Source organism: Magallana gigas, chromosome 9, assembly GCF_963853765.1.
Source record: "Magallana gigas chromosome 9, xbMagGiga1.1, whole genome shotgun sequence".
NCBI classification, from domain to species: Eukaryota; Metazoa; Mollusca; class Bivalvia; order Ostreida; family Ostreidae; genus Magallana; species Magallana gigas.
The window spans coordinates 27,518,873-27,539,311 of NC_088861.1; the positions used below are offsets into that span (position 1 = coordinate 27,518,873).

At 32.7% G+C, this 20,439-nt stretch overlaps 1 protein-coding gene across 1 annotated transcript; it reads right to left on the minus strand.

Moving 5' to 3' along the window:
- Nucleotides 1-5,486: 5,486 nt before the first annotated feature.
- LOC105328376 (E3 ubiquitin ligase TRIM40) lies at nt 5,487-8,234 on the minus strand. Its single transcript, XM_034477837.2, has 2 exons — nt 8,117-8,234; nt 5,487-7,838 (listed from the first exon to the last, which is right to left on the minus strand). Exons 1-2 carry the CDS (start codon nt 8,125-8,127, stop codon nt 6,602-6,604), a joined length of 1,248 nt encoding a protein of 415 aa, XP_034333728.2. The 5' UTR covers nt 8,128-8,234; the 3' UTR covers nt 5,487-6,601.
- Between the last annotated feature and the right edge of the window lie 12,205 nt (nt 8,235-20,439).

Sequence of the window (20,439 nt, forward strand, 5' to 3'; positions counted from 1 at the left end):
ATTTATACCTTCTAGCAAACATTGAATCGATTTTTTGTTTAGTTAAATCTTTATCCACTAACCCCCCCCCCCCAAAATAAAATAAAATAAAATAAAATGAAAAATAAAATGAAAGAGTGTTATGTAAGCACAGTGAGTCAAATTTAGAAGAAAAAACTCAACACCAAATCAGAAATAACAATACCAATAAGACCCCTTTACCAGTCCACATCGATCGCTATACACAGGGTTATCAAATTGATATGGAGTTTAAATAAATTTTTCTCTACTTAAGGAGGCTGGGGGTCAAAATATAATATTATATAAAACCATCAAATTTATTTCAAAATTTTATATGCAATTTCTGAAGCTATCAGCTACTATTTGGAAAAGAAAAATTTCATATATTTTAATATAAAATTTGATCATTTTCCATCCTTTAAATGGAGCTCTTCTTTTAAAGGAGATCAATATTGTCTAAAATGGCAGCCACCCCCCAGCCCCTTAAAAGTTTTATAAGGTATAATTTAAGAATTCAGATAGCTGAATGACCTTGTTACTGCAAATACGCAATGCAATGCATGGCATGTCAAAACTTTTCGATAAGTTGCGAATCAACTCACTAATCTTGTGTGTGTGGGGTGGAGGGAAGAAAATACTTTAATATTGAAAGGTCTTTCTAAAGCGGTGTAAAAACATTAATTTTAATTACCAATGTAAAATGTTCGACCTAGAATTGTAACATCTAATGCAAGTGTTTGAATTTGAAATTTAAAAAAAATACTTGATCGACAACACAATAAGCTGGATTGCTGTTCCTATTTCAAAAATGTGAAAGTTATTAATTAAAAGATAAATAGCTGAACAATGGCTTTATATGGTCAAGGATCTATTTAGTAGTAACTTTTAAGGATGGTGGTAAGTCGGGACTTAACAATATTAAACGATGAAAAATTGATTTATCGGTACCCTGCTTCCAGATATTTCTGAGTTTGCTGCAACTCGATAGTAGGCATAATTTTCCATTCTTAAGATTTCAAGAAATAAACGGAAATGCTAATGAAAACTTCACCAGGATATGAACTTGGTTTGTTATGTGATGAAATCCTGTGAAGTCCTAATAGCTTTGTTAATTTTCTTCCCTTTCCTAATGGGGATTGAAGAAATGAGTTATTGTGATACAAAAGATGAGTCTGTATTTGGTCCGAAAATGTATGCGAGAATGACAATGGGTTTTTTGACAATTGCATAAATTAACCTACTTCATCTCAGTGGGACATCTATCAGAAGCATAAAAAACTTATCACTCATATTTTTTTTCAATCAAATACACATTGTACTGTGAGACATCCGTATAAACTCCATTTGTTTATTTATAGAAAATTATGCTATCGAACAATGGACAAGTGTTAATAACATGCTACACTACTTTTTCAACAGAGTTGTGCTCCCTTCCTTCCCTCTAGACGGTTGCCCCTTCCTACCATACCTAGCATGTGTTAATTTGTTACTCACGCTGTTTTGCATTTGAAAGGTCGCCTCCCACACCATAAGACTGTTGTGACAGTCAACAGTACCCTCATGAACAGGTCTACGATCTTAGCTGAAACGTTAACTGAATGATCAGATGTCAATGGGCCACAGTTGGAGCAATAAAGAAATCAGTCTGTATTGCTGGCTAAAAGTTTGCTTCTCCCATCTCGTCACTGGGACTATAATTATTTTACACCGTCTACAGATACATGTAGGTGCGACTTACGTACCCTAATGTTGTAAACATTTCTATGTCAGTTTCATTTGGTTATATCTAATTCAGTGACATACTTTGACGGAAAGTGATTCAGGACAGTCCTAAGGAATGTTCACTTGTAAGCAATTAGGAAAAATTTGTCTTTTATGATTTCTTACCAACAGGAGTTTAACAGATTCAACCAGTAGCCCATTATTTACCATAGGAGTTTGCATACACCTTCCTATAGAGACATTAGAGGGTGTGCAAACTATTCATTTTTTTCTTTATATTCAGGTAAGTACAAATGTATATCACAATGCCATGATTACATGTACACACATAAAATTCATCAAATTAAAAAAAACCCCATAATCATCAGAGCTCTATGCAAGTACAATGTACATAAGAATCAGTTTGTTTTATATTGTTATTATATAGAGTGCATGACATGCAAGTGATAATTATTACCTAAGGATAGCCCATAAAAGCCATGTTCAAAAGCTTATTATCAATGGGGTCCTTATTTAACAGTTATGTTGATAACAACAAAAGTGCCCTACAAATTTACATAATTGGACTTTAGACAGGTACTGAAAAGGAATACATTTGTATAGCATAATGCTTTGAAAAATGACATGTTTTTTTTAAAATTATTTTTATAACTTAAAAGAAACAATACCAAGTTAAAAATGAATTTGGACAAGCAGTCATATAGTATCTCTTGCGTTAGCAGACAAGGAAGATTTCACGGCTTTAATTTTTTGTTTAGAATTACATGTAATTTCCTTGACCTCCAAAGGCAATGCATTCCAGTCTTTGATAGCATTGTAGAAAAAACATGGAAACTCTTTACCCTTTATCTTAGGTAAAATAAAATTCTGATTGGTTGCACTTCTTGTAATATTGTTATTCAATACAAAATTATCATTAAGATATGCTGGTGCATTGACATGGTATATATTATTGGTTGCGCCTTAATTGGACAACTCTATCTTCAACTGTTAACTTATTTAAGTAATCTAAGATGCTACCAGAGATACTGTCTCTGGGACCCAGGTTTAAAACGAATCTTACTACCTTGCTCTGGGTTACTATAGATGCATACATATAAAGACACGTGCACTTGGTGCAGCGGCGCCTTGATCTGCTAGCGAGGATTGAGTTATCTTGGGACCCCGGGGCCAACACTCGTGGTCAGTCTCAGCTCGCTTTCTTCTGCTTTTTGAATAAGATGAATTATTTCTTCCGCATTTTGACGGTTTGTCTAAGGTAATCTAGCTATATTATTTTGTGCATTTATTTGCATGACGCAGTCATCATGTAGTGAACGAACGATTCAAAACTTTAAAAGTTTTAAGAGTTACTTCTCTTAGTTCACATGTATCTGGCTAGTCAGTCTATTAATGTATTAAAAGCATTTTCGAAAAAGATATATTATTTTGATATGCTAGATATTTAAAGTTGGAATGCGAAACGTTCTCTCTAATAAAAAAAAAGTTTTATAATCTTATAATTAAAAATTTAATCTGATTAAATAAATTGATTAACAGTATCGTTCAGTATATGTACATGTACATTTTCAACAATGCATACACGTACATTTTCGGGTCACATATTGTAAACAGTTTTTATGAAAGAAAGAATGCAAATGTGATGACCTTTTTTTGATAGATAACTTGTTCGTGATATAGAGGCATAGAGGTAAATGTCTTCAAATGGGTTTAAAATACAATCTTTAAATTTAAAGTTCTTCTTGAGAGAGAGAGAGAAAGAGAGAGAGAGAGAGAGAGAGAGAGAGAGAGAGAGGGTGGGGGTAAACACAAACCTACACGGTATACATGAACGACTGAAAAGAGAGAAAAAAGAACTCTTATTCTGTAATTCAAAACTTGTTCACGAAAAATTATAATGTAACATCTACACTAATTACGAGTTTCTCTCACTCAGAACACAATCTTACTGTATTAAAGGGATATCCTGACATGTACTTTATGTGTGCTATTTGTGTTGATATATAGCTTTAATTAATGGGTCATGAATTCGATCAGTTTGTTTTTATATTTGCGAAGATGAGAACTCTCATTTTACTCTTACCCACAATTTCATCGTTTTTACCTGGGATACGCCTCCTCCTTTTACCGGGGGAAACAAGTATGTAAAAATGCCCTGTTTTTTGTACTCGGTTGCAAGTCTTAATTATGAACGTGAAAAGATGGTATTTACTTGATAAGCATAAAAAAGAATTGATTCAACATTGAATAGAATGTGTGTAATTTTGTTGTGCCTTATTTCCATCTGTAATTTTGAAATTAGAAGATTTCCAAATTCAAAGAAAACAATTTTTAGTAGGCCATTTAATGTTGTAGCATACAATACCGGTATATAGCAAATTAATTTTTGAACTGGTAATGGTATAGCGTGATTTTGATTCAATCAAAGCCTTAAATATTTTCTACAGCCATCAATTCTTCTTAGCTAAGTTAATTTAATTGGTGTATATCACGTCAACAATACGAAATTAATTTTTATTAAAGATGAGAATTATTAGAGATGGAATATAATGAGAATTTTAAACTCAATCAAATAAGTAGCATTAAACTAAAGATGAACGGACAACCTTGTTCAATGCTTATTTTTCTACAGCAAAATACCTGCAGCTATTTTTATAGGCCTACTTACTGCATTAAACAAATAACGTATAACCTATAAATATTTTTGGATTTCTTCCCTTTGACCGAGATGAGAAAGAGATTGAGAGAGAGAGAGAGAGAGAGAGAGAGAGAGAGAGAGAGAGAGAGAGAGAGAGAGAGATGTAGCAGTTGAATACGTTTTAATCATATACATGCACTATATATATTATATGTGTATTGGCATTGCTTATTTCGGAACATTCGTGATTTTTCTTCCATGAGTATTTGACACATTAGAATATATTAGATATTTAAGAAACATATTTAATTTAAAGAATGTACTTCCTATATGTATACATGCAATTTTCTCTGTACATGTAATTATTTCTTCGATAAAACCTTTAACCTTTTCATTACAGAACAGATTAATGTAAACGTTTATAAACTTTATTAATCAGCTTTTACTCCTTTTCCTGATATCAATATGGTCCATGCATATCAGTTGGCATTTCTTACAACACGTTTATGGGACACTTTATAAGCACAGGAGTAAATTTGTGCTGTGCAGACCAACCATGTTTGATCTTAATTAAAGTAGGTTTGACAAATTATCAATGAAAGAATTCAATCAGATCGAGGGAAATAACTCTTAAATATATGCAAATATAAAATAAGAATCTTGGTTTCTTTGTTTGTATATTGATATACGAACTGTTGTCCAATAAAAATCGAAAATGATATACTTTACATGCATCAAACTATAGTACACTGTACACTACCAGTACCGAGTGGAGGTCACAGGGTCAAAAACCAGGTTCAAACTTAACCCTCTCTAGATATTTTCAGATTGTCTAATCGTTGCACGGTGATTTTTTTTTAGATATCTTTAGAGGGATCCTTTCATATTGCAGAACATTAAGCTTAAATCACTGTGCAACACTTATGAGTTGGCAACCCCTACTGTTATTAAGATATCAAGGACAAAGTTCAAGGGTCAAACTACACTATAAGGTATCTTGATATCAACTTCAATGCTGACATTTAAACTATGTGTACTCGAGATATATCCCTTAAAAGAAATTGACAAAAGTTGAAATTTAAAAAAAAAAGATCTTTGAGAAAATTAGCAATAAATAACAGAAAAACTAAGCTGATCTTTTATTATGTGGTTTATAAAATCCAGTTTCAGTGACAACTGTTCAGTAAGTGTCAAGAAATTATATGTGATTTTTGATATTTATAAATTCTAAAAATTGATAATTTGGTACTCAATACAATGCAAACATTTCTTTCCAAAAGTAGGGAAATTTCCTTACTATTAAACAACAATATTTATTAAATTATCAGTTTTATCATAGTTCAAGAAATATCTGTTAAAGAATAAGAGATGTTTGCAACGTCAAAGTCCTTATGTTAGTTATAGTCAACAAATGTAATAAGTACAAAGGTTTTAATGTTTGCATTGAATTTGTTTTATAAATACATTACAATTTTTTTTCATTTCTCAACACATATCAATTTTCTTTACACGTAAAATATATAAATAATAAGTATTTATAAAGAGTTACATGAATAAAATACAATCTTTCAGTTATTAGTGTCGCTAAAATTTTATAAACATAGCACAATTTATACACATGTACGTGTATAAAGTATTGTTACATTTTATATAGGTATATATAAACAATCGTTGATGTAAAAGAACATAGCATTATATTTACAAATGATAATATTTATTTACATTGAATTATAAGTGATGTTTACTTTGTTGACATGTAATGAAATGTTCACAGTGACATGCTGTATTGGATTTTCTTCACTTTACCTGTTTGATTTTCAGCCACAAAGAGGTTGTCTCTGCTGTCCACACATAAACCGTATGGATGCTGTAAATGACAGTTGTCAATGTAGCGGAGGAACTGTCCGTCCTGGTCCAGGATGTGGATACAATTGTTGCAATGGTCTGTTGTCAGGATCCGACCCTGGCTGTCTGTAGTGATGCCGGCTGGATAAAATGGTCTCTTGGTAGTAGAGGAAGGACCAGTGTATATGAACCGGAGTTTCCCGGCCTGATTGACCACCACTACTGCACCGGCTCTATGGTCTGACACACAGATATCAAAGTTCTTGTTCTCACTGATGTATTTAGAGTAAGTATCAGATGAATAGAGAGGTTGTCCTTTGCCATCATATTGAATGGTTTGTTTCTCTGTAGAGCCCAAGTAACGTACGACTTTTGCTTGTTTCTTATCATCAGTGATCATGGCAACCAGGAGGTCACCAGAGGAGGTACTACAGACATACCAAGGTCTCCACCCTGTAGTCTGATCACTGTCTGTATCTGTGTATTCTTCACTATGTTCACAGTTCTATCAGTGACATCAGTATAAAATAATTCACCACTCTGTGTCACTGCTATGTCCTGTGGTATCTTCCCTGACTTGGTTTTGATTGACTTCACTAGTTTACTGTGGAGGTTGTAGAGTCTCATCATGTTGTCCATACCATTCACCCACATTTCATCATCACTCAGACAGGACACACTGCGTAATTTATTAGATCCTCCATACTCTGTGTATATATCTGTGGTGATCCGTGGTACATCAATGAGCCGTCTGTCCGGGGGAGAGGACTCAGCACCGGGAGAATCCATTGTGTAGCCATGTTCTGTTTTAATAGATAACGCTGAGAGAGACCCAATCTGCTGATAAATCTGTTCCTTGTTAATTTTCTGAAGGATGAATCTTGGTAAGGAAACTGTGAGTTTAGGAGGCAATCTTCTGAATTCAGCAACCCTAGATTTGTAAGTAGAGACAAGCCTGACATCATTGGATTTGAGTGATTTCTTCAGATCAGCAATACTCTGTTCAATTTCAGAAATACTGCATTTGATTTCATTTTCCTGCTTATCAAGGACTACCAGGTGTTTGGATTTCATTTCATCCACGTCAGATTTCAGTTTCTTGATGGCAATGTCTATTTCTCTGTGCAAGTCCTCTCCATGTTTGTCAAGAGCTGTTGTTATTTTTTTGGAGTTTTTATGCAGATCAGCTTTCTGAACTGGGATATTAAATACAATCTCTTGGTATTTAGGATAAATCAATTTCTCTAATTCATCTAAATCTCTCTGTAATACATCTTTCTTGCTTTGAAGGGTTTTTAAAACTTCAACTTGTTTGTGTCCTATATGTTCACCTGAGGAGACACACTGCACACAAATAGGAATGATACATTGTTCGCAAAAAAGTTCGCACAATTTTTTTGAATGTTTCGAACATTCAGGTGTGAATCCCCGATTTTTGAATGTTACCACTTTGTGTTCTTTGGATTCATCAGAAAGATGTTCCCCCACACAGGCTTTACACAGATGTATGTGACAAATGTCACAGTACATAGGGGGGGGGGGCGGGGTCTCACAGAGATGACACCGTAACAAATCCTGGGCCCAAGTACGGCGGTCCATGGTCAGACGCCTTGATAGACTTGTTGAGCGAATTCTGAAGAAAGATAATAACTCATCTGGTTAAATAAAATAATATTTTCAATATCAACATCAACCTAATTACTGTTAAGAAAATAAACCCAAGTGAACTTTAGAAAGTTAGAAAACAGTATACGTTCCTTATCATGAATTTAAAATTCTTTGCTCGTTTTTTATGACCCTATTTACAGTGTAGCGTTAGATATAAAACAGAAAATTTCATCGACAAAATCTACAAACAAATGTTTATAACTCATTGATCACCGGTTATTAGTTAATAATCAAACCACAAACCTCTCGAACATGGCAGTACAGGTATTTTTACTTCCTAGTTTGTACGTTTGCTCACTATGGCGGTGTGACGTGCTCTAACTGTCCGTGTAATCATCACGTGATAAAATGGTCTGCCTGTATGTGAAAACAAATAGCTGTTAAATGCAGGGGTGGATATAAGGTTTGACAGTTTGCCATATCAGAAACAGTCCTCTTGCGAAAGTCAAAGTCCTTACTTTAAAAAAAATGAATAGAAATTGTAATTAATTCAGACCTTATTTATTAATATAAATTCTTTTAAAGATATTTTGTTCAGTGTGAAAAGCATTTTATAGAAGGTTTAGATTGTGTCTGGATTGGAAAGACGCTGGAGTACATATATTATGATTGATATTATTACTTTTCCAAGTTTCTGAAAAATGAAGAATGACTCTGATAATGATGAGATGAGTTACACGTAGTAGTGGTTCAGTTTGAGAAATGATATTATACACATGCACGAATCTAGACGGGGGGTCACCCCGTCTAGAAAATGAAAATTTATTAAATATATATAGTAAAATTATCGCGAATATGCCTCGACCCCCCCCCCCCCCCCCCGGCATTCCCCCCTCCCCCAATGGATTAGGAATTTCATGATTTTGGGATTTTTTTTTTATATACATGTAGGTGCGTTCAGAGTTGTACATACCTTTAGTGAGATTTAGATCTACCGCTGACAGTATTTGGTCAAATTCAAACAAGTGGTAGTCTTTGGTTACCAACTGTAACCGTAAGAACATATAAAACGGTGATAAAATTATTCTCTTGTAAATGTGTTGCAGTAAATGTATTTCCTAGAACATTTAACAAAACGTGCTCCCTTTAAGGATTTATTCTACTAAAATACACAAATTTCACAATTTTATTTCTAAAATTATAGTTCAAGGGACGTCATGGAATACTATAATATGACTATCAATCCATCAATCATTTATGAAATGATCGCTAAATTGTAAAAGAACTTGGTATACAGTTACATTTTCAGTCAAATTTTGACCTATTTTAAGTGATTTTTTAAAATATCACAAATAATGGAAATTTAGTATTTTGTGACCGCGTAGAATTTACGGTGCTAGTGAATTTGTCTGGATCTGTATCGGTCGTGTGCAGTACGAACCGGGTGAGGGAATGTTGGCGTAAAGGGTATAAGGTATAAGGTTGAGGCACGCTGTGGGCCGTAAGGTAAAAACGAAGGATAGATGTGCCGTATTCCCGATGGTCCACCAGTATACAGATCCAGAGAAAGAAACAGGCAATTGATGCAGGATTCTGGATTTATTGGACGAGATTCAACGATGGCAACATGATAACAATTTAACAGACAGACATGTTACAAACAAGTCGGATATGGCCAGTAATGGCCTCCGGACTCAAGACTCTGGGTGAGTCGGACGTGGCCGAGTGTGGCCGCCGTATTCCAGACTGCCGATTGACAATTGTACATAACTATATATATAAGAATCTGAACAATGAGTATAAATTGACAGGTTATGACATTAGTAAGCTGAGTGAAAGGTTTACAGATATAAAATAATTAAATAAACTCAATGAGTCTTTGATGTCCAAGAAATGAAAAACTGATAATTGCACAATGTTTTTTTAAGAGATTAACAGTCCTTGAGACATGGCATTCTGTCTCTTTGAAATCACATTAAGTCCGAAAAGTGTCAATTACTAAATAAATAATAACTTTGTACGAAATAAACTGTGAGAAAGTAGGCCTATTACGAAACAGACATTGGCCGAACTTGCCTTTAGTAACAATCTGGTGAACTCTGAACGCACTTCTTTTTTCCTAGGTATGATTTTTTTTATTTGAGATCAAGCACGTGGAATCAGGGGGGATGGGAGACTTTTTTGCCCAGCAAAGATTTTTTTTTATTAAATTTACATGCAAACAATTTAATTAAGATGGGGATGCACCCACCCACCCCCCCCCCCACCCCCACTTTTATGGGACCATGTAATAATTTGAATAAAGGAAATAATCAGTGAAATTGAAGTTAAAGGTACACTGTTCAACTCCCTACCCCACCATTTTCGCTAGCGAAGGGTTAACGATCCACTCTGCTCCTCTAGAGGAGCAGAGTGGATCATAAACCCTTGGCTAGCGAAGATGCACCCCACCGGATTAGGATTTTCAGAATTTTGGAAAGTAACCATTTCCTTTTTTTTTTTTTTTTTTTTTTTTTGCTTGTCAAGATTTATGAAGCTTCCCCCTTTTGTTACGTGCCTGGAGATATAGTAGGTATACAACGCCCCCCCCCCCCCCAATGGATTAAGAATTTCATGATTTTAGGAATTCTGATGATTAGTGTAGCCCCCCTCTGACTTTCACTTTTAAAATTATTTTTCTGGATCCGTGCATGATACATAAAAAATTAATTTGATATCACGTAATATAAAAGTTATTTCACAAAACATGTCTGTGATCAATTCAAAACAATCTTTTTAAACAGATTTAAAAGCAAAAAGTTTTAATTGTTCAGAGGGCCCACACCCCTGACCCACCCTTCTTTATTCGCAATTAGTACATGTACATTTATATAGTTTATGTAGGCCTATGAATGGGTCAGTTATTTGATTGTAAAAATACTGGGACATTTAGGAATAATTTTGTTCATTCCGGAATTATTCAGAAATGCAGAAATCCGGATATTCCCTTGTCTTTCCGGATTGGTTTTAGTTGCTTTATTTCTAATTTCGATTTTTCGTAAGTGGGGGTACGTAAGCTTGCCCATAGTTTCATGACAAGCACTGGAGTTAGGCAGGGTAAGCCCTACTACCTTAATGATGGTCTATGTGCTTGTATATGTTATTGTACATATGTTCTATATATTTTACATGCTATAATCATTCTGATGTATGTATTTGTAGGATCTCTCCCACAATATGAGGAACCTGACCAATGACTTGTTTCACTTGGAGGAAAGAGTAGACATCATAACTTCCTGTATGATCCTACCAGACATCAATATTAGTGTCGGTGGAACCTCATTGTCACAATGAGAGAGAGAGAGAGAGAGAGAGAGAGAGAGAGAGAGAGAGAGAGAGAGAGAGAGAGAGAGAATCTTAACTCCTAGTATGATTCTACCAGACATCAATATTAATGTCAGTGGAACCTCAATGTAACAATGAGAGAGAGAGAGAGAGAGAGAGAGAGAGAGAGAGAAGGAGAGAGAGAGTTTTGTATACAGCAGTATTTACATGTATAAATTATTTAGAGATCATGAATATCAGTGTTTAATTAATATATCAATATAATAAAACAATATTTAATGATATCAAGATCTTTTTTTTTATGTTTTGATATAGAGAATGAAAACTAACATTTTGGATAAAGTGCTTCAAGCGACTTGGACACGATTTGACCTTAAAATTCAAAATTTTATTTTTCCAATTTTAATGTTTAGAATAGTTAGTATGGGTACTTTAATCTTTATCAAAGTTTGAAAGTCAAATATTAAGTTATAAGCAAGATACAACGTTTGAAAATCTGTGTTTTGTAAGCAAGGCTGGAGCTTTGTTATCGTTTACATATGTGTTTTATTGGTATAAGTCTCAATCAAATGTTGCTTTTTTCTGTTTACCATTTTATCTATGAACATATTGAATCGGTTTACTTTGTTTCCACAAGTCATTTGGTCCTAGAAATGTTAATTCCATACTTTACATTATTTGTTAACAAATATAAGACTTGGGCTTTGTTTAGATAACAGTGACTTCTTACCTCTGTATCTCTCTTAAAGCTTGACTTCTAACATTCAAATTTTGGTCAATCATTCAAATGAGCAAGTAAACCATATTATACATAAAATAAGAAAAAAAAAATTGATCAAAAATCGTGTCCAGGTCCCTTTAACAGTTTTATTAAGTATATTTTAAGAATTCAAATACTTGAATGACTTTGTTACTGCAAATAATCAATGCAATGCGATGCATGTCAAAATGTTTCGATAAGTTGCGAATCAACTCACTAATGGCAGGGGGGGGGGGGGGGGGTGGATAGATCAATATTGAAATGACCTACTAAAGCAGTGTAAAAACGTTTATTACCAATGTGAATTGTTTGACTTAGAAATGTAACATCTAAGGCAAGTTACTGAATTTTAAATTTAAAAAAATACATCATCGTCATCACAATATGCTCGAATAGTGTTCCTATTTTAGAAATGTAAATTAAAGTTATAAATTCGGAGATCAATTGCTTGAACAATGGCTTTATAGCGTCAAGCATATATTGTGGCTATTAACGTGAATGGGGACTAAAAACATTAAACATAGAAATAAAAAAAATCTATCTGTATCCTGCTTTGAAATATTTGGATTTTGTTGCAACTCGAAAATATCGGAAAATTTTCCATTCTAAATATTTTAAGATATAAACAGAAATGCAAAAAAGTGTACCAGGATATGAACTTGGTAGGTTACGTTATGAAACCTGTGATACCATAATAACTTTGTAATTCTTTCCCTTTCTTAATTGGAATCGTAGAAATGCGTTTTTTATGATACCAAAGATGAGTTTGTATTTGATCCGTAAACGTATACTGTGGATCTTTGACAATTGTTTAAACTTAATCCATCGCAGTGGAACATCTATTAGCATCAAAGACATAACTGCCAATCATATTTTTCCAGCCTTATACACATTGTACAAGTTGACATCTATTGTTTATATATCCGATACCGATAATTATGCTATCGAACAACATACAAGTGTAGATATTATTTTCAATTTTCTTTTTTCAGCAGAGTTTTATTACCTCCCTTACCTCTGGGCTATTACCCCTCCCTACCATACCTAGCATGTATTAACTTGTTTCTCACGCTGTGGTGCATTTAAAACGTCGCCTCCCACACCATAAGACTGCTATAACAGTCAATAATGTCCTCATGAACAGGTCTACGATCTTAGGAGAAACGCTGATTAGATGTCAATCGGCTACATGAAATCAATCCGTTTTGCTGGCTAAAAGTTTGCGTTTCCCATCGTTCCATTATAGGGGCTATAATTGTTTTACACCATCTATAGACAGGTGCGGCTTACGTACCCTAATAATGTTAACATCTCTATGTCAGCTTCATTCAATTATATCTAACTCAGTGACATTCACAATTTGATACTTTGAAGGAAAGTGATTCAGGAGAGCCCTAAGGAGTGTTCACTTGAAAGCAATTGTGACAAAAATTGCCTTATACCATTTACCTACAGGAGTTTAACAGGTTTAACCAGTAGCCTATTATTAACATAGGAGTTTGTATACGCCTTCCTATAGAGGGTGTGCCAACTATTGATGCATACATGCAAAGACACTTGGTGCAGCGGCGTCTTATTCTGCAAGCGAGGATCAAGTCCTCTTGGGACCATTGGGCCAACACTAGCGGTCCGTGTCAGCTCGTGTTTTTTGCATTTTGAAATGGATGTCTTATTTTTTCCACACTTCGACTGTTTCTCTAACGTAGTCTAGCTATATATTTTTTGTGCATTTATTTGCAAAACGCAGTCACCATGCAGTAATGAAAGAAGGATTCAAAACTTTAAAACTTTTAAGAGTTACTTCTCTTGGTTCACATGTGTCTGTCTATTCAGTTTATTAATGTATTAAAATCATTTTCACAAAAGGTATATTATTTTGATATGCTAGATATTTAAAGCAAAACGTATTCAAATGCAAAACTTTCTCTCTGGTGAAGAAGAGTTTTATAAGTTTATAATTAAAAATAAAAATCTAATTAAACAAATTGATTAACAGTAACGTGCAGTATATGTACAAGTACATTTTCAAAAAAACATGCATACACATACATTTTCGGGTCACATATTGTTTTTATGAAGCATAAAATGCAAATACAATGATTTTTTTGAAGACGGATAACTTTTCCATGATATAGAGAAATATCGGTAAATGTCCCAAAATAGGTTAAAAATACATTCTTTAAATTTTAAAAGTCTTGAGAGAGAGAGAGAGAGAGAGAGAGAGAGAGAGAGAGAGAGAGAGAGAGAGAGAGAGTAAACACAAACCCACACAGGATATATACATGAACGACTAAAAAGAGAGAAAAGGATATCGCTTATTCTGTTATTCAATACTTGTGAACGCAAAAATATAATGTAACATGTTCACTAATTACACGTTTCCCTCACTCAGAGCACAATCTAATAAAATGAATATCCTTACATTTACTTAACGTGTGCCTCTGATGTTAATATGTTGCTTTAATTTAATGTGCTGTGAATTCGTTTTGTTTGTTTTCATATTTGCGAAGATGAGAACTCTCATTTTACTCTTATCCACAATTTCATCATTTTTACCTGAGATACACCCCCTCCTTTCAAGCACCAGGGAAAACAAGTGTGTAAAAATGCACTGTTTTTTGTACTTGGTTGCAAGTCTTCATTATGAAAAGATGGTCATTTACTTTATAAGCATAACAAAGAATCGATTCAACATTTTATAGAATTTATGTAATTTTGTTGTGCCTTATTTCCATCTGTAATTTTCAAATAGGAAGATTTTCGATTTTAAAGAAAACAATTTTTAGTAGGCCATTTAAAGTTATAGCATACAATACCGGTATATAGCAAATTAATTTTTGAACTGGTAATGATATAGCGTGATTTTGATTCAATCAAAGCCTTAAATAATTCCTACAGCCATCAATTCTTCTTAGCTAAGTTAATTCAATTGGTTTATATCACGTCAACAATACGAAATAAATTTTGCTTAAAGATGAGAATTATTAGAGATGGAATAAAATGAGAATTTCAAACTCAATCAAATAAATAGCATTAAACTAAAGATGAACGGACCACCTTGTTCAATGCTTAGTTTTCTAAAGCAAAATATCTGCAGCTATTTTTTATTGGCCTACTTACTGCATTATACAAATAACGTACAAACATATTTGATTGCGCCCATGAGAAAAGGGTCCTTATGACGTTTTGTATAAAACAGAGAAATAACGTCATAAAGAAATGACGTTACGTAAAAGAAAAAAATCTCGTCTGAAAGTACAAAACAGCAGCGCTGTAATTCCGTTACTTCGTTTATGAACGTGTTTTAATGCTGAAACGTGTTTAATAGCAGTGCCCCATACTGCAGTATCTTTTGTAATAAATAAAATGAACATATTGATACTTTTTTAATATTTTACTCATTTATATAAGTCACGATCGAATGTAGATTCCGTGCTTGTTTGATACGAACAAAAAAAAACAACTCTTGATCATCCGCATAAGAAAAACTTGTACTGCATACTGCAGTGTCGGAAAGAATAACACGATTAAAAAGTTTACATTCCGTAGATTAACTTGCGGTACTGAATCTGATTTCTGAATGTTTTGAATATAATATAATTTTAGAGTTACCGGTTAATGAGACAACATTATAATCACGACCACGTTTTTTCCACCGATTATAACTTGATGATCCGCCCGTCGGCATCTGTTTACTCGCGCGACCGACTTTAACTTCATGTAGGTCTTCCATTTTCATCTAAACAGGCTCTGAATCTCTGAAGATTCGGGTCCACAAAGAAGTTTAACAATCTGGGTGAAACCCATAGCCTTTTTATTACAAGATAAATATTTTAATCACTGTTTATAAAGGCATTTCGGAAAACAAGAAAGATAATCCACTTCTGTAGAAAATACCATGAGGCTCCGCACGGGGAAACTGATATTAAATAAGATGTTCAATTTATTTCATATGTTCAATATTAATGAGTGTTCTTAAAATCTGAATTAAATAGACTAGTGATTGAGTTATTATCAAAAATAGGTGTTTAGTCTATAGGTTGATACTACTTGTAGATCCAGTCGTTTATCAATTTATATAACTTGATGTTGCTTTTTAGAAAGCCAATTTTGTTGATTTTTTAAAATAGATAAATAAATAGATAATAATAGGTTTTCTTTTTAACTCCGTCTATTATTCAGACTTTCTAGAGATTTTATAGATTATATATACACTCCGAAAATTGTTTGAACTGAATGTTATATGTAACTATAAAATGTGTTGCATACAAATTTAGGCGCAAAGGCGCAAGTGAGCTTTACAATTGTCATTTATTTGTTGCGAATATAGATTTATACAATATAACCAACACCTTATTTTTTGACCCCGCTCTTTTTCTCCTGTAGTCGGCCAGTTATATATTCAGGCACAATAGCGGTATTATTTAATAGGTGCTTTTAAAGTGCGGATTATTCCGAATAAAAATTAAAATATTTTTTTCAACTCTTCATTTGTTTGAATGCAACAAAATTGTAAAGAACAGATAGACATTGACCACGAACATTTAATCAGCTTCTTTCTCTGAGTCATCAAAATGTGTTAAAAAAGCGTACATGTTTATTGTATATAATGATAAAACATTTAAAAAAAATTAAGGCAAAGTTACGTTTGTAGAACCTTTTGGTGCAGCGATTCAGTGATCTAATATTTCAAATACTTATGTTGGCTAGCGATGTACATGTACTGGTTTAGATTATTTAAAGCTACTGTATTGATTACAATTAAACAATAATTAATAATTGATTAGATTTTTTTTTCAAATTCAAATTAGTTGTCCAAAAGTTTTGGGAGCCTCATTTCTTTCAATATATATATTTTTTTGGAGGGGGAGAGGTATTGACCGATTTCTTCTGAAAATTTTCCTAAATGACAAACGGTATATGCATGTAAATTGTGCGTACAAGATCTATTGTAAATTAGAATATAACCTGCTCAGTTTGTTTTATAATAATCTATAATATATGTAGATGCATTTCGGCAGATAAGATACTAGTAATTCTAGAGGAAGCTTAAAAACATGAAAAAAGTTTTTAATTAAAAAAGGTTAGTGTGCTATTCATTCAAAAACTACGGGACATTTGAGCTACATATATAAGCGCTAAATTATTAATGTGTCTACAAATACCCCATGTTAACAAATGAGCTAACTCATTGTATTAACGTCTGTTTAATCACATTAATTACATGTCGACAAATAACCCATATAACAAATAAGCCAACTCATTGTAGTAACATGTGTACACTCTGAGTCATTACATTCTAATTCAATTTAGACGTAAACTATAGTTTTCATTAAACCTAAGAGTATTTAATTTGTGCCCGATTTTATTCTTTATGATTTAATATAATTATAATTTATTGCTTCAGAAACTTGATAATCTAAATAATAAACAATGTTGTCTTGACAAATATAGTGGGTGCTACAAAAACATTAAGAAAATGCTACGAGAGAAAATCACAAGCTTTAGTGCTTGTATTGAGATTTCAGTAAAAGAAATGTCGAGTGGAGAGGGTAAATAAATCAAGGTTCACGATTCGATACCTTTGTACAATATCATTTCCATATCACTCCTATTAAAATGGAACCAACTTTTTTTTTTCAATTCCACTACGCTTTTAATTGTCATACATGCTTTAAACTGTTGTCAGTTAACTTTATGAAAATATTGGTGCTCACGATTTCCATGATTTTATATTCTTGCAATTTCACTCAAAACAGAAACAATGCGGAATAAGTGCTCGCGTAAAATATGAAAATATGTATTATCAGCAACGTTACATATTGATTTACACATAAAAAGGAAACAAAATTAACTACGATGAAGAGTTTTAATTGTGGCAATAAACGTGAGATAAAATAAACATACGTTCGATCCTGGACAAATTTAATTGAAATCAAACAAGAGCATATCTCATTTCATACTTTGACTAGATAAATATTATTTTTTTTTAACTTTAATTTTAATTTTAAATCAAAACACATATCTGTATCGCACATTATCATGCTTACTTTCAATATGTAGTCCCCATTTAGTTTTGCAGATGCCTATGCTAATTGTCAAACTCTCGAAATTCATGCCAAGCTTGCGAAGATGATTATTATCATTATATGGATATAAACTAAATTTGAATTTGGTGAACTCGGTGTATCTTTTATTGATGCACGTAGGAGCAAAATGACCGGCGCGAATTGTCTCTAAGACCGAAACGTCCCGCAATCTTACTAAGCTTGCTGCGTATTTTCATAAACCAATTACAGCAAATACACTACCGCTTTGCTTAAAATGTGACTTTTATTTAAACGACTTGATCGAATTCACGTGTGAATAGAGACACTTTTAGGTTAGTAATGTAGTAAGGAAAAGAGTAAATATAAAAGAAAGTAATTTAAATTATTACGGATTACAAAAATATTAAAGCAACATAGAATTTATCAAGCCACGAAGAAATAAAAACGAACGAATCAAAATTAAAAAAATTATAACCATTGATATGAAAACGCTAAGTGTCAATCATGTGTAAATGTACAGAAAAATAAAAAAGCAAAATAAAGAAAGGAAAGATCTACTTTTGGCAAAGTTTTTTTTTATATAGCATGTGCTTAAGAGTCCAGTGTGCATATACATTGTATTTACACCATGCAAATGAAAAATGCCATGTTCATTGTACTTAGTTATTGATAATGAATAACTTTATAAAAATTATTTGAATTGTACAATTAGTTTATATAAGTAGTTCGTTACACGACTAAGATATGATTTATTCAGAAAACATGAATGTGCGTTAAAAAAAACTTCACAGTTTTAGTGACAATTACATTTTCAATGTGCATGAGTTGTGTAAAAAATATGCATTGATATAAATGCATTATTATTACTTAAAGTTATTAATAAGGAATCAAAAAAGAATTTAGTAATGATATCTTGAAAAGCAAATATATGATTAACAAATAAAACTAAGGAGCTATATACCTAACATAAAAATGACGTTGATGAAATCATAACGTAACGTCGCAAGGTGAACAACGTCATAGATAAAAATACCGTAACTTTAAAAGCCAAATAAAGATATTTATAGTTATTGGATCTTCATGAAACTTCATAACTTTAATCTTCTGACAAATATAGATATAAAACCATAAAAATCTGAAATTGTGAAAAAAATGCCATAAGGACCCTTTTCTCATGGGCGCAATCATTTGAATTACTTCCCTTTGACCGAGGAGAGAGAGAGAGAGAGAGAGAGAGAGAGAGAGAGAGAGAGAGAGAGAGAGAGAGAGAGAGAGAGCTGTTGAATACGTTTTTAAGTATATACATGCAATATATATATTATGTGTATTGGTATTGATTATTTCTGTACATAAGTGATTTTTCTTCTATGAGTATTTGACACATTAGTATATATATCATATTTAAGAAACATATTAAAGAATGTACTTCATATGTATACATGCAATTTTCTCTGTACATGTAATTTTTTCTTAGATACAACCTTAAACTTTTTAATTTAAGCACAGATTAATGTAACGATTAATGTTTATAAACTTTATTAATCAGCTTTTACTCTTTTTCCTTATATCAATGCATGCATGCATTAGTTAACATATCTTACAACACTCCTATGGGACACTTTATTAGAATAGGAGTTCATTTGTGATGTGCACGCCAACCATATTTGATCAAAATTAAATTATATATAATATATAAAATCAGAATCTTGGTTTCTTTGTTCATAGATTGATATACGAAGTGTTGTCCAATAAAAATCGAAAATGATATACTTTACATGCATCAAACTAGTACACTGTACACTGCCAGTATTGAGTAGAGGTCACGGGGTAAAAAAGACAGGTTTAAACTTCACCCCTTCATGATATTTTCTGATTGTCTAATCATTGCACGGTGATTATTTAAGATATCTTTAGAATCCTTTTATATTGCAGCACATTAAGCTTTAATCTCTGTGCAACACTTATGAGTTGACGACCCCTACTGTTATTAAGATATATATCAAGTAAAAAGTCAACCACCCTAGATCGTTTGGTACTCAATACAATGCAAACGTTTCTTTCAAAAAGTAGGGAAATAACTTAACTATTAAACAATTATATGTTTTAGATTATCAGTTTGATCATAGTTTAGGAAATATTTGTTTAAGGTTAAGAATTGTTTGCCACGTCAAAGTCCTAAGATTTGTTTTAGCCAGTAAATATTATAAGGACAGACGATTTTACTAATTGCATGAAACTTATCAACACATTACAACTTTTTTTTTCATTTATCAACACATATCAATTTTATTTACAGATAAAATATATAGATAATAAGTATTTCATAGAGTTCCATGAAAAAAATACAATCTCTCAATTGTTAGTGTCCCTAACGTTTGATAAACATAGCATAAATTACACACACACACATACTCGTAAATACATGAAACTCACTACACATGACTTTTCACCAGAAAGTCACTACACACACACACCCACCCACCCAACCACCC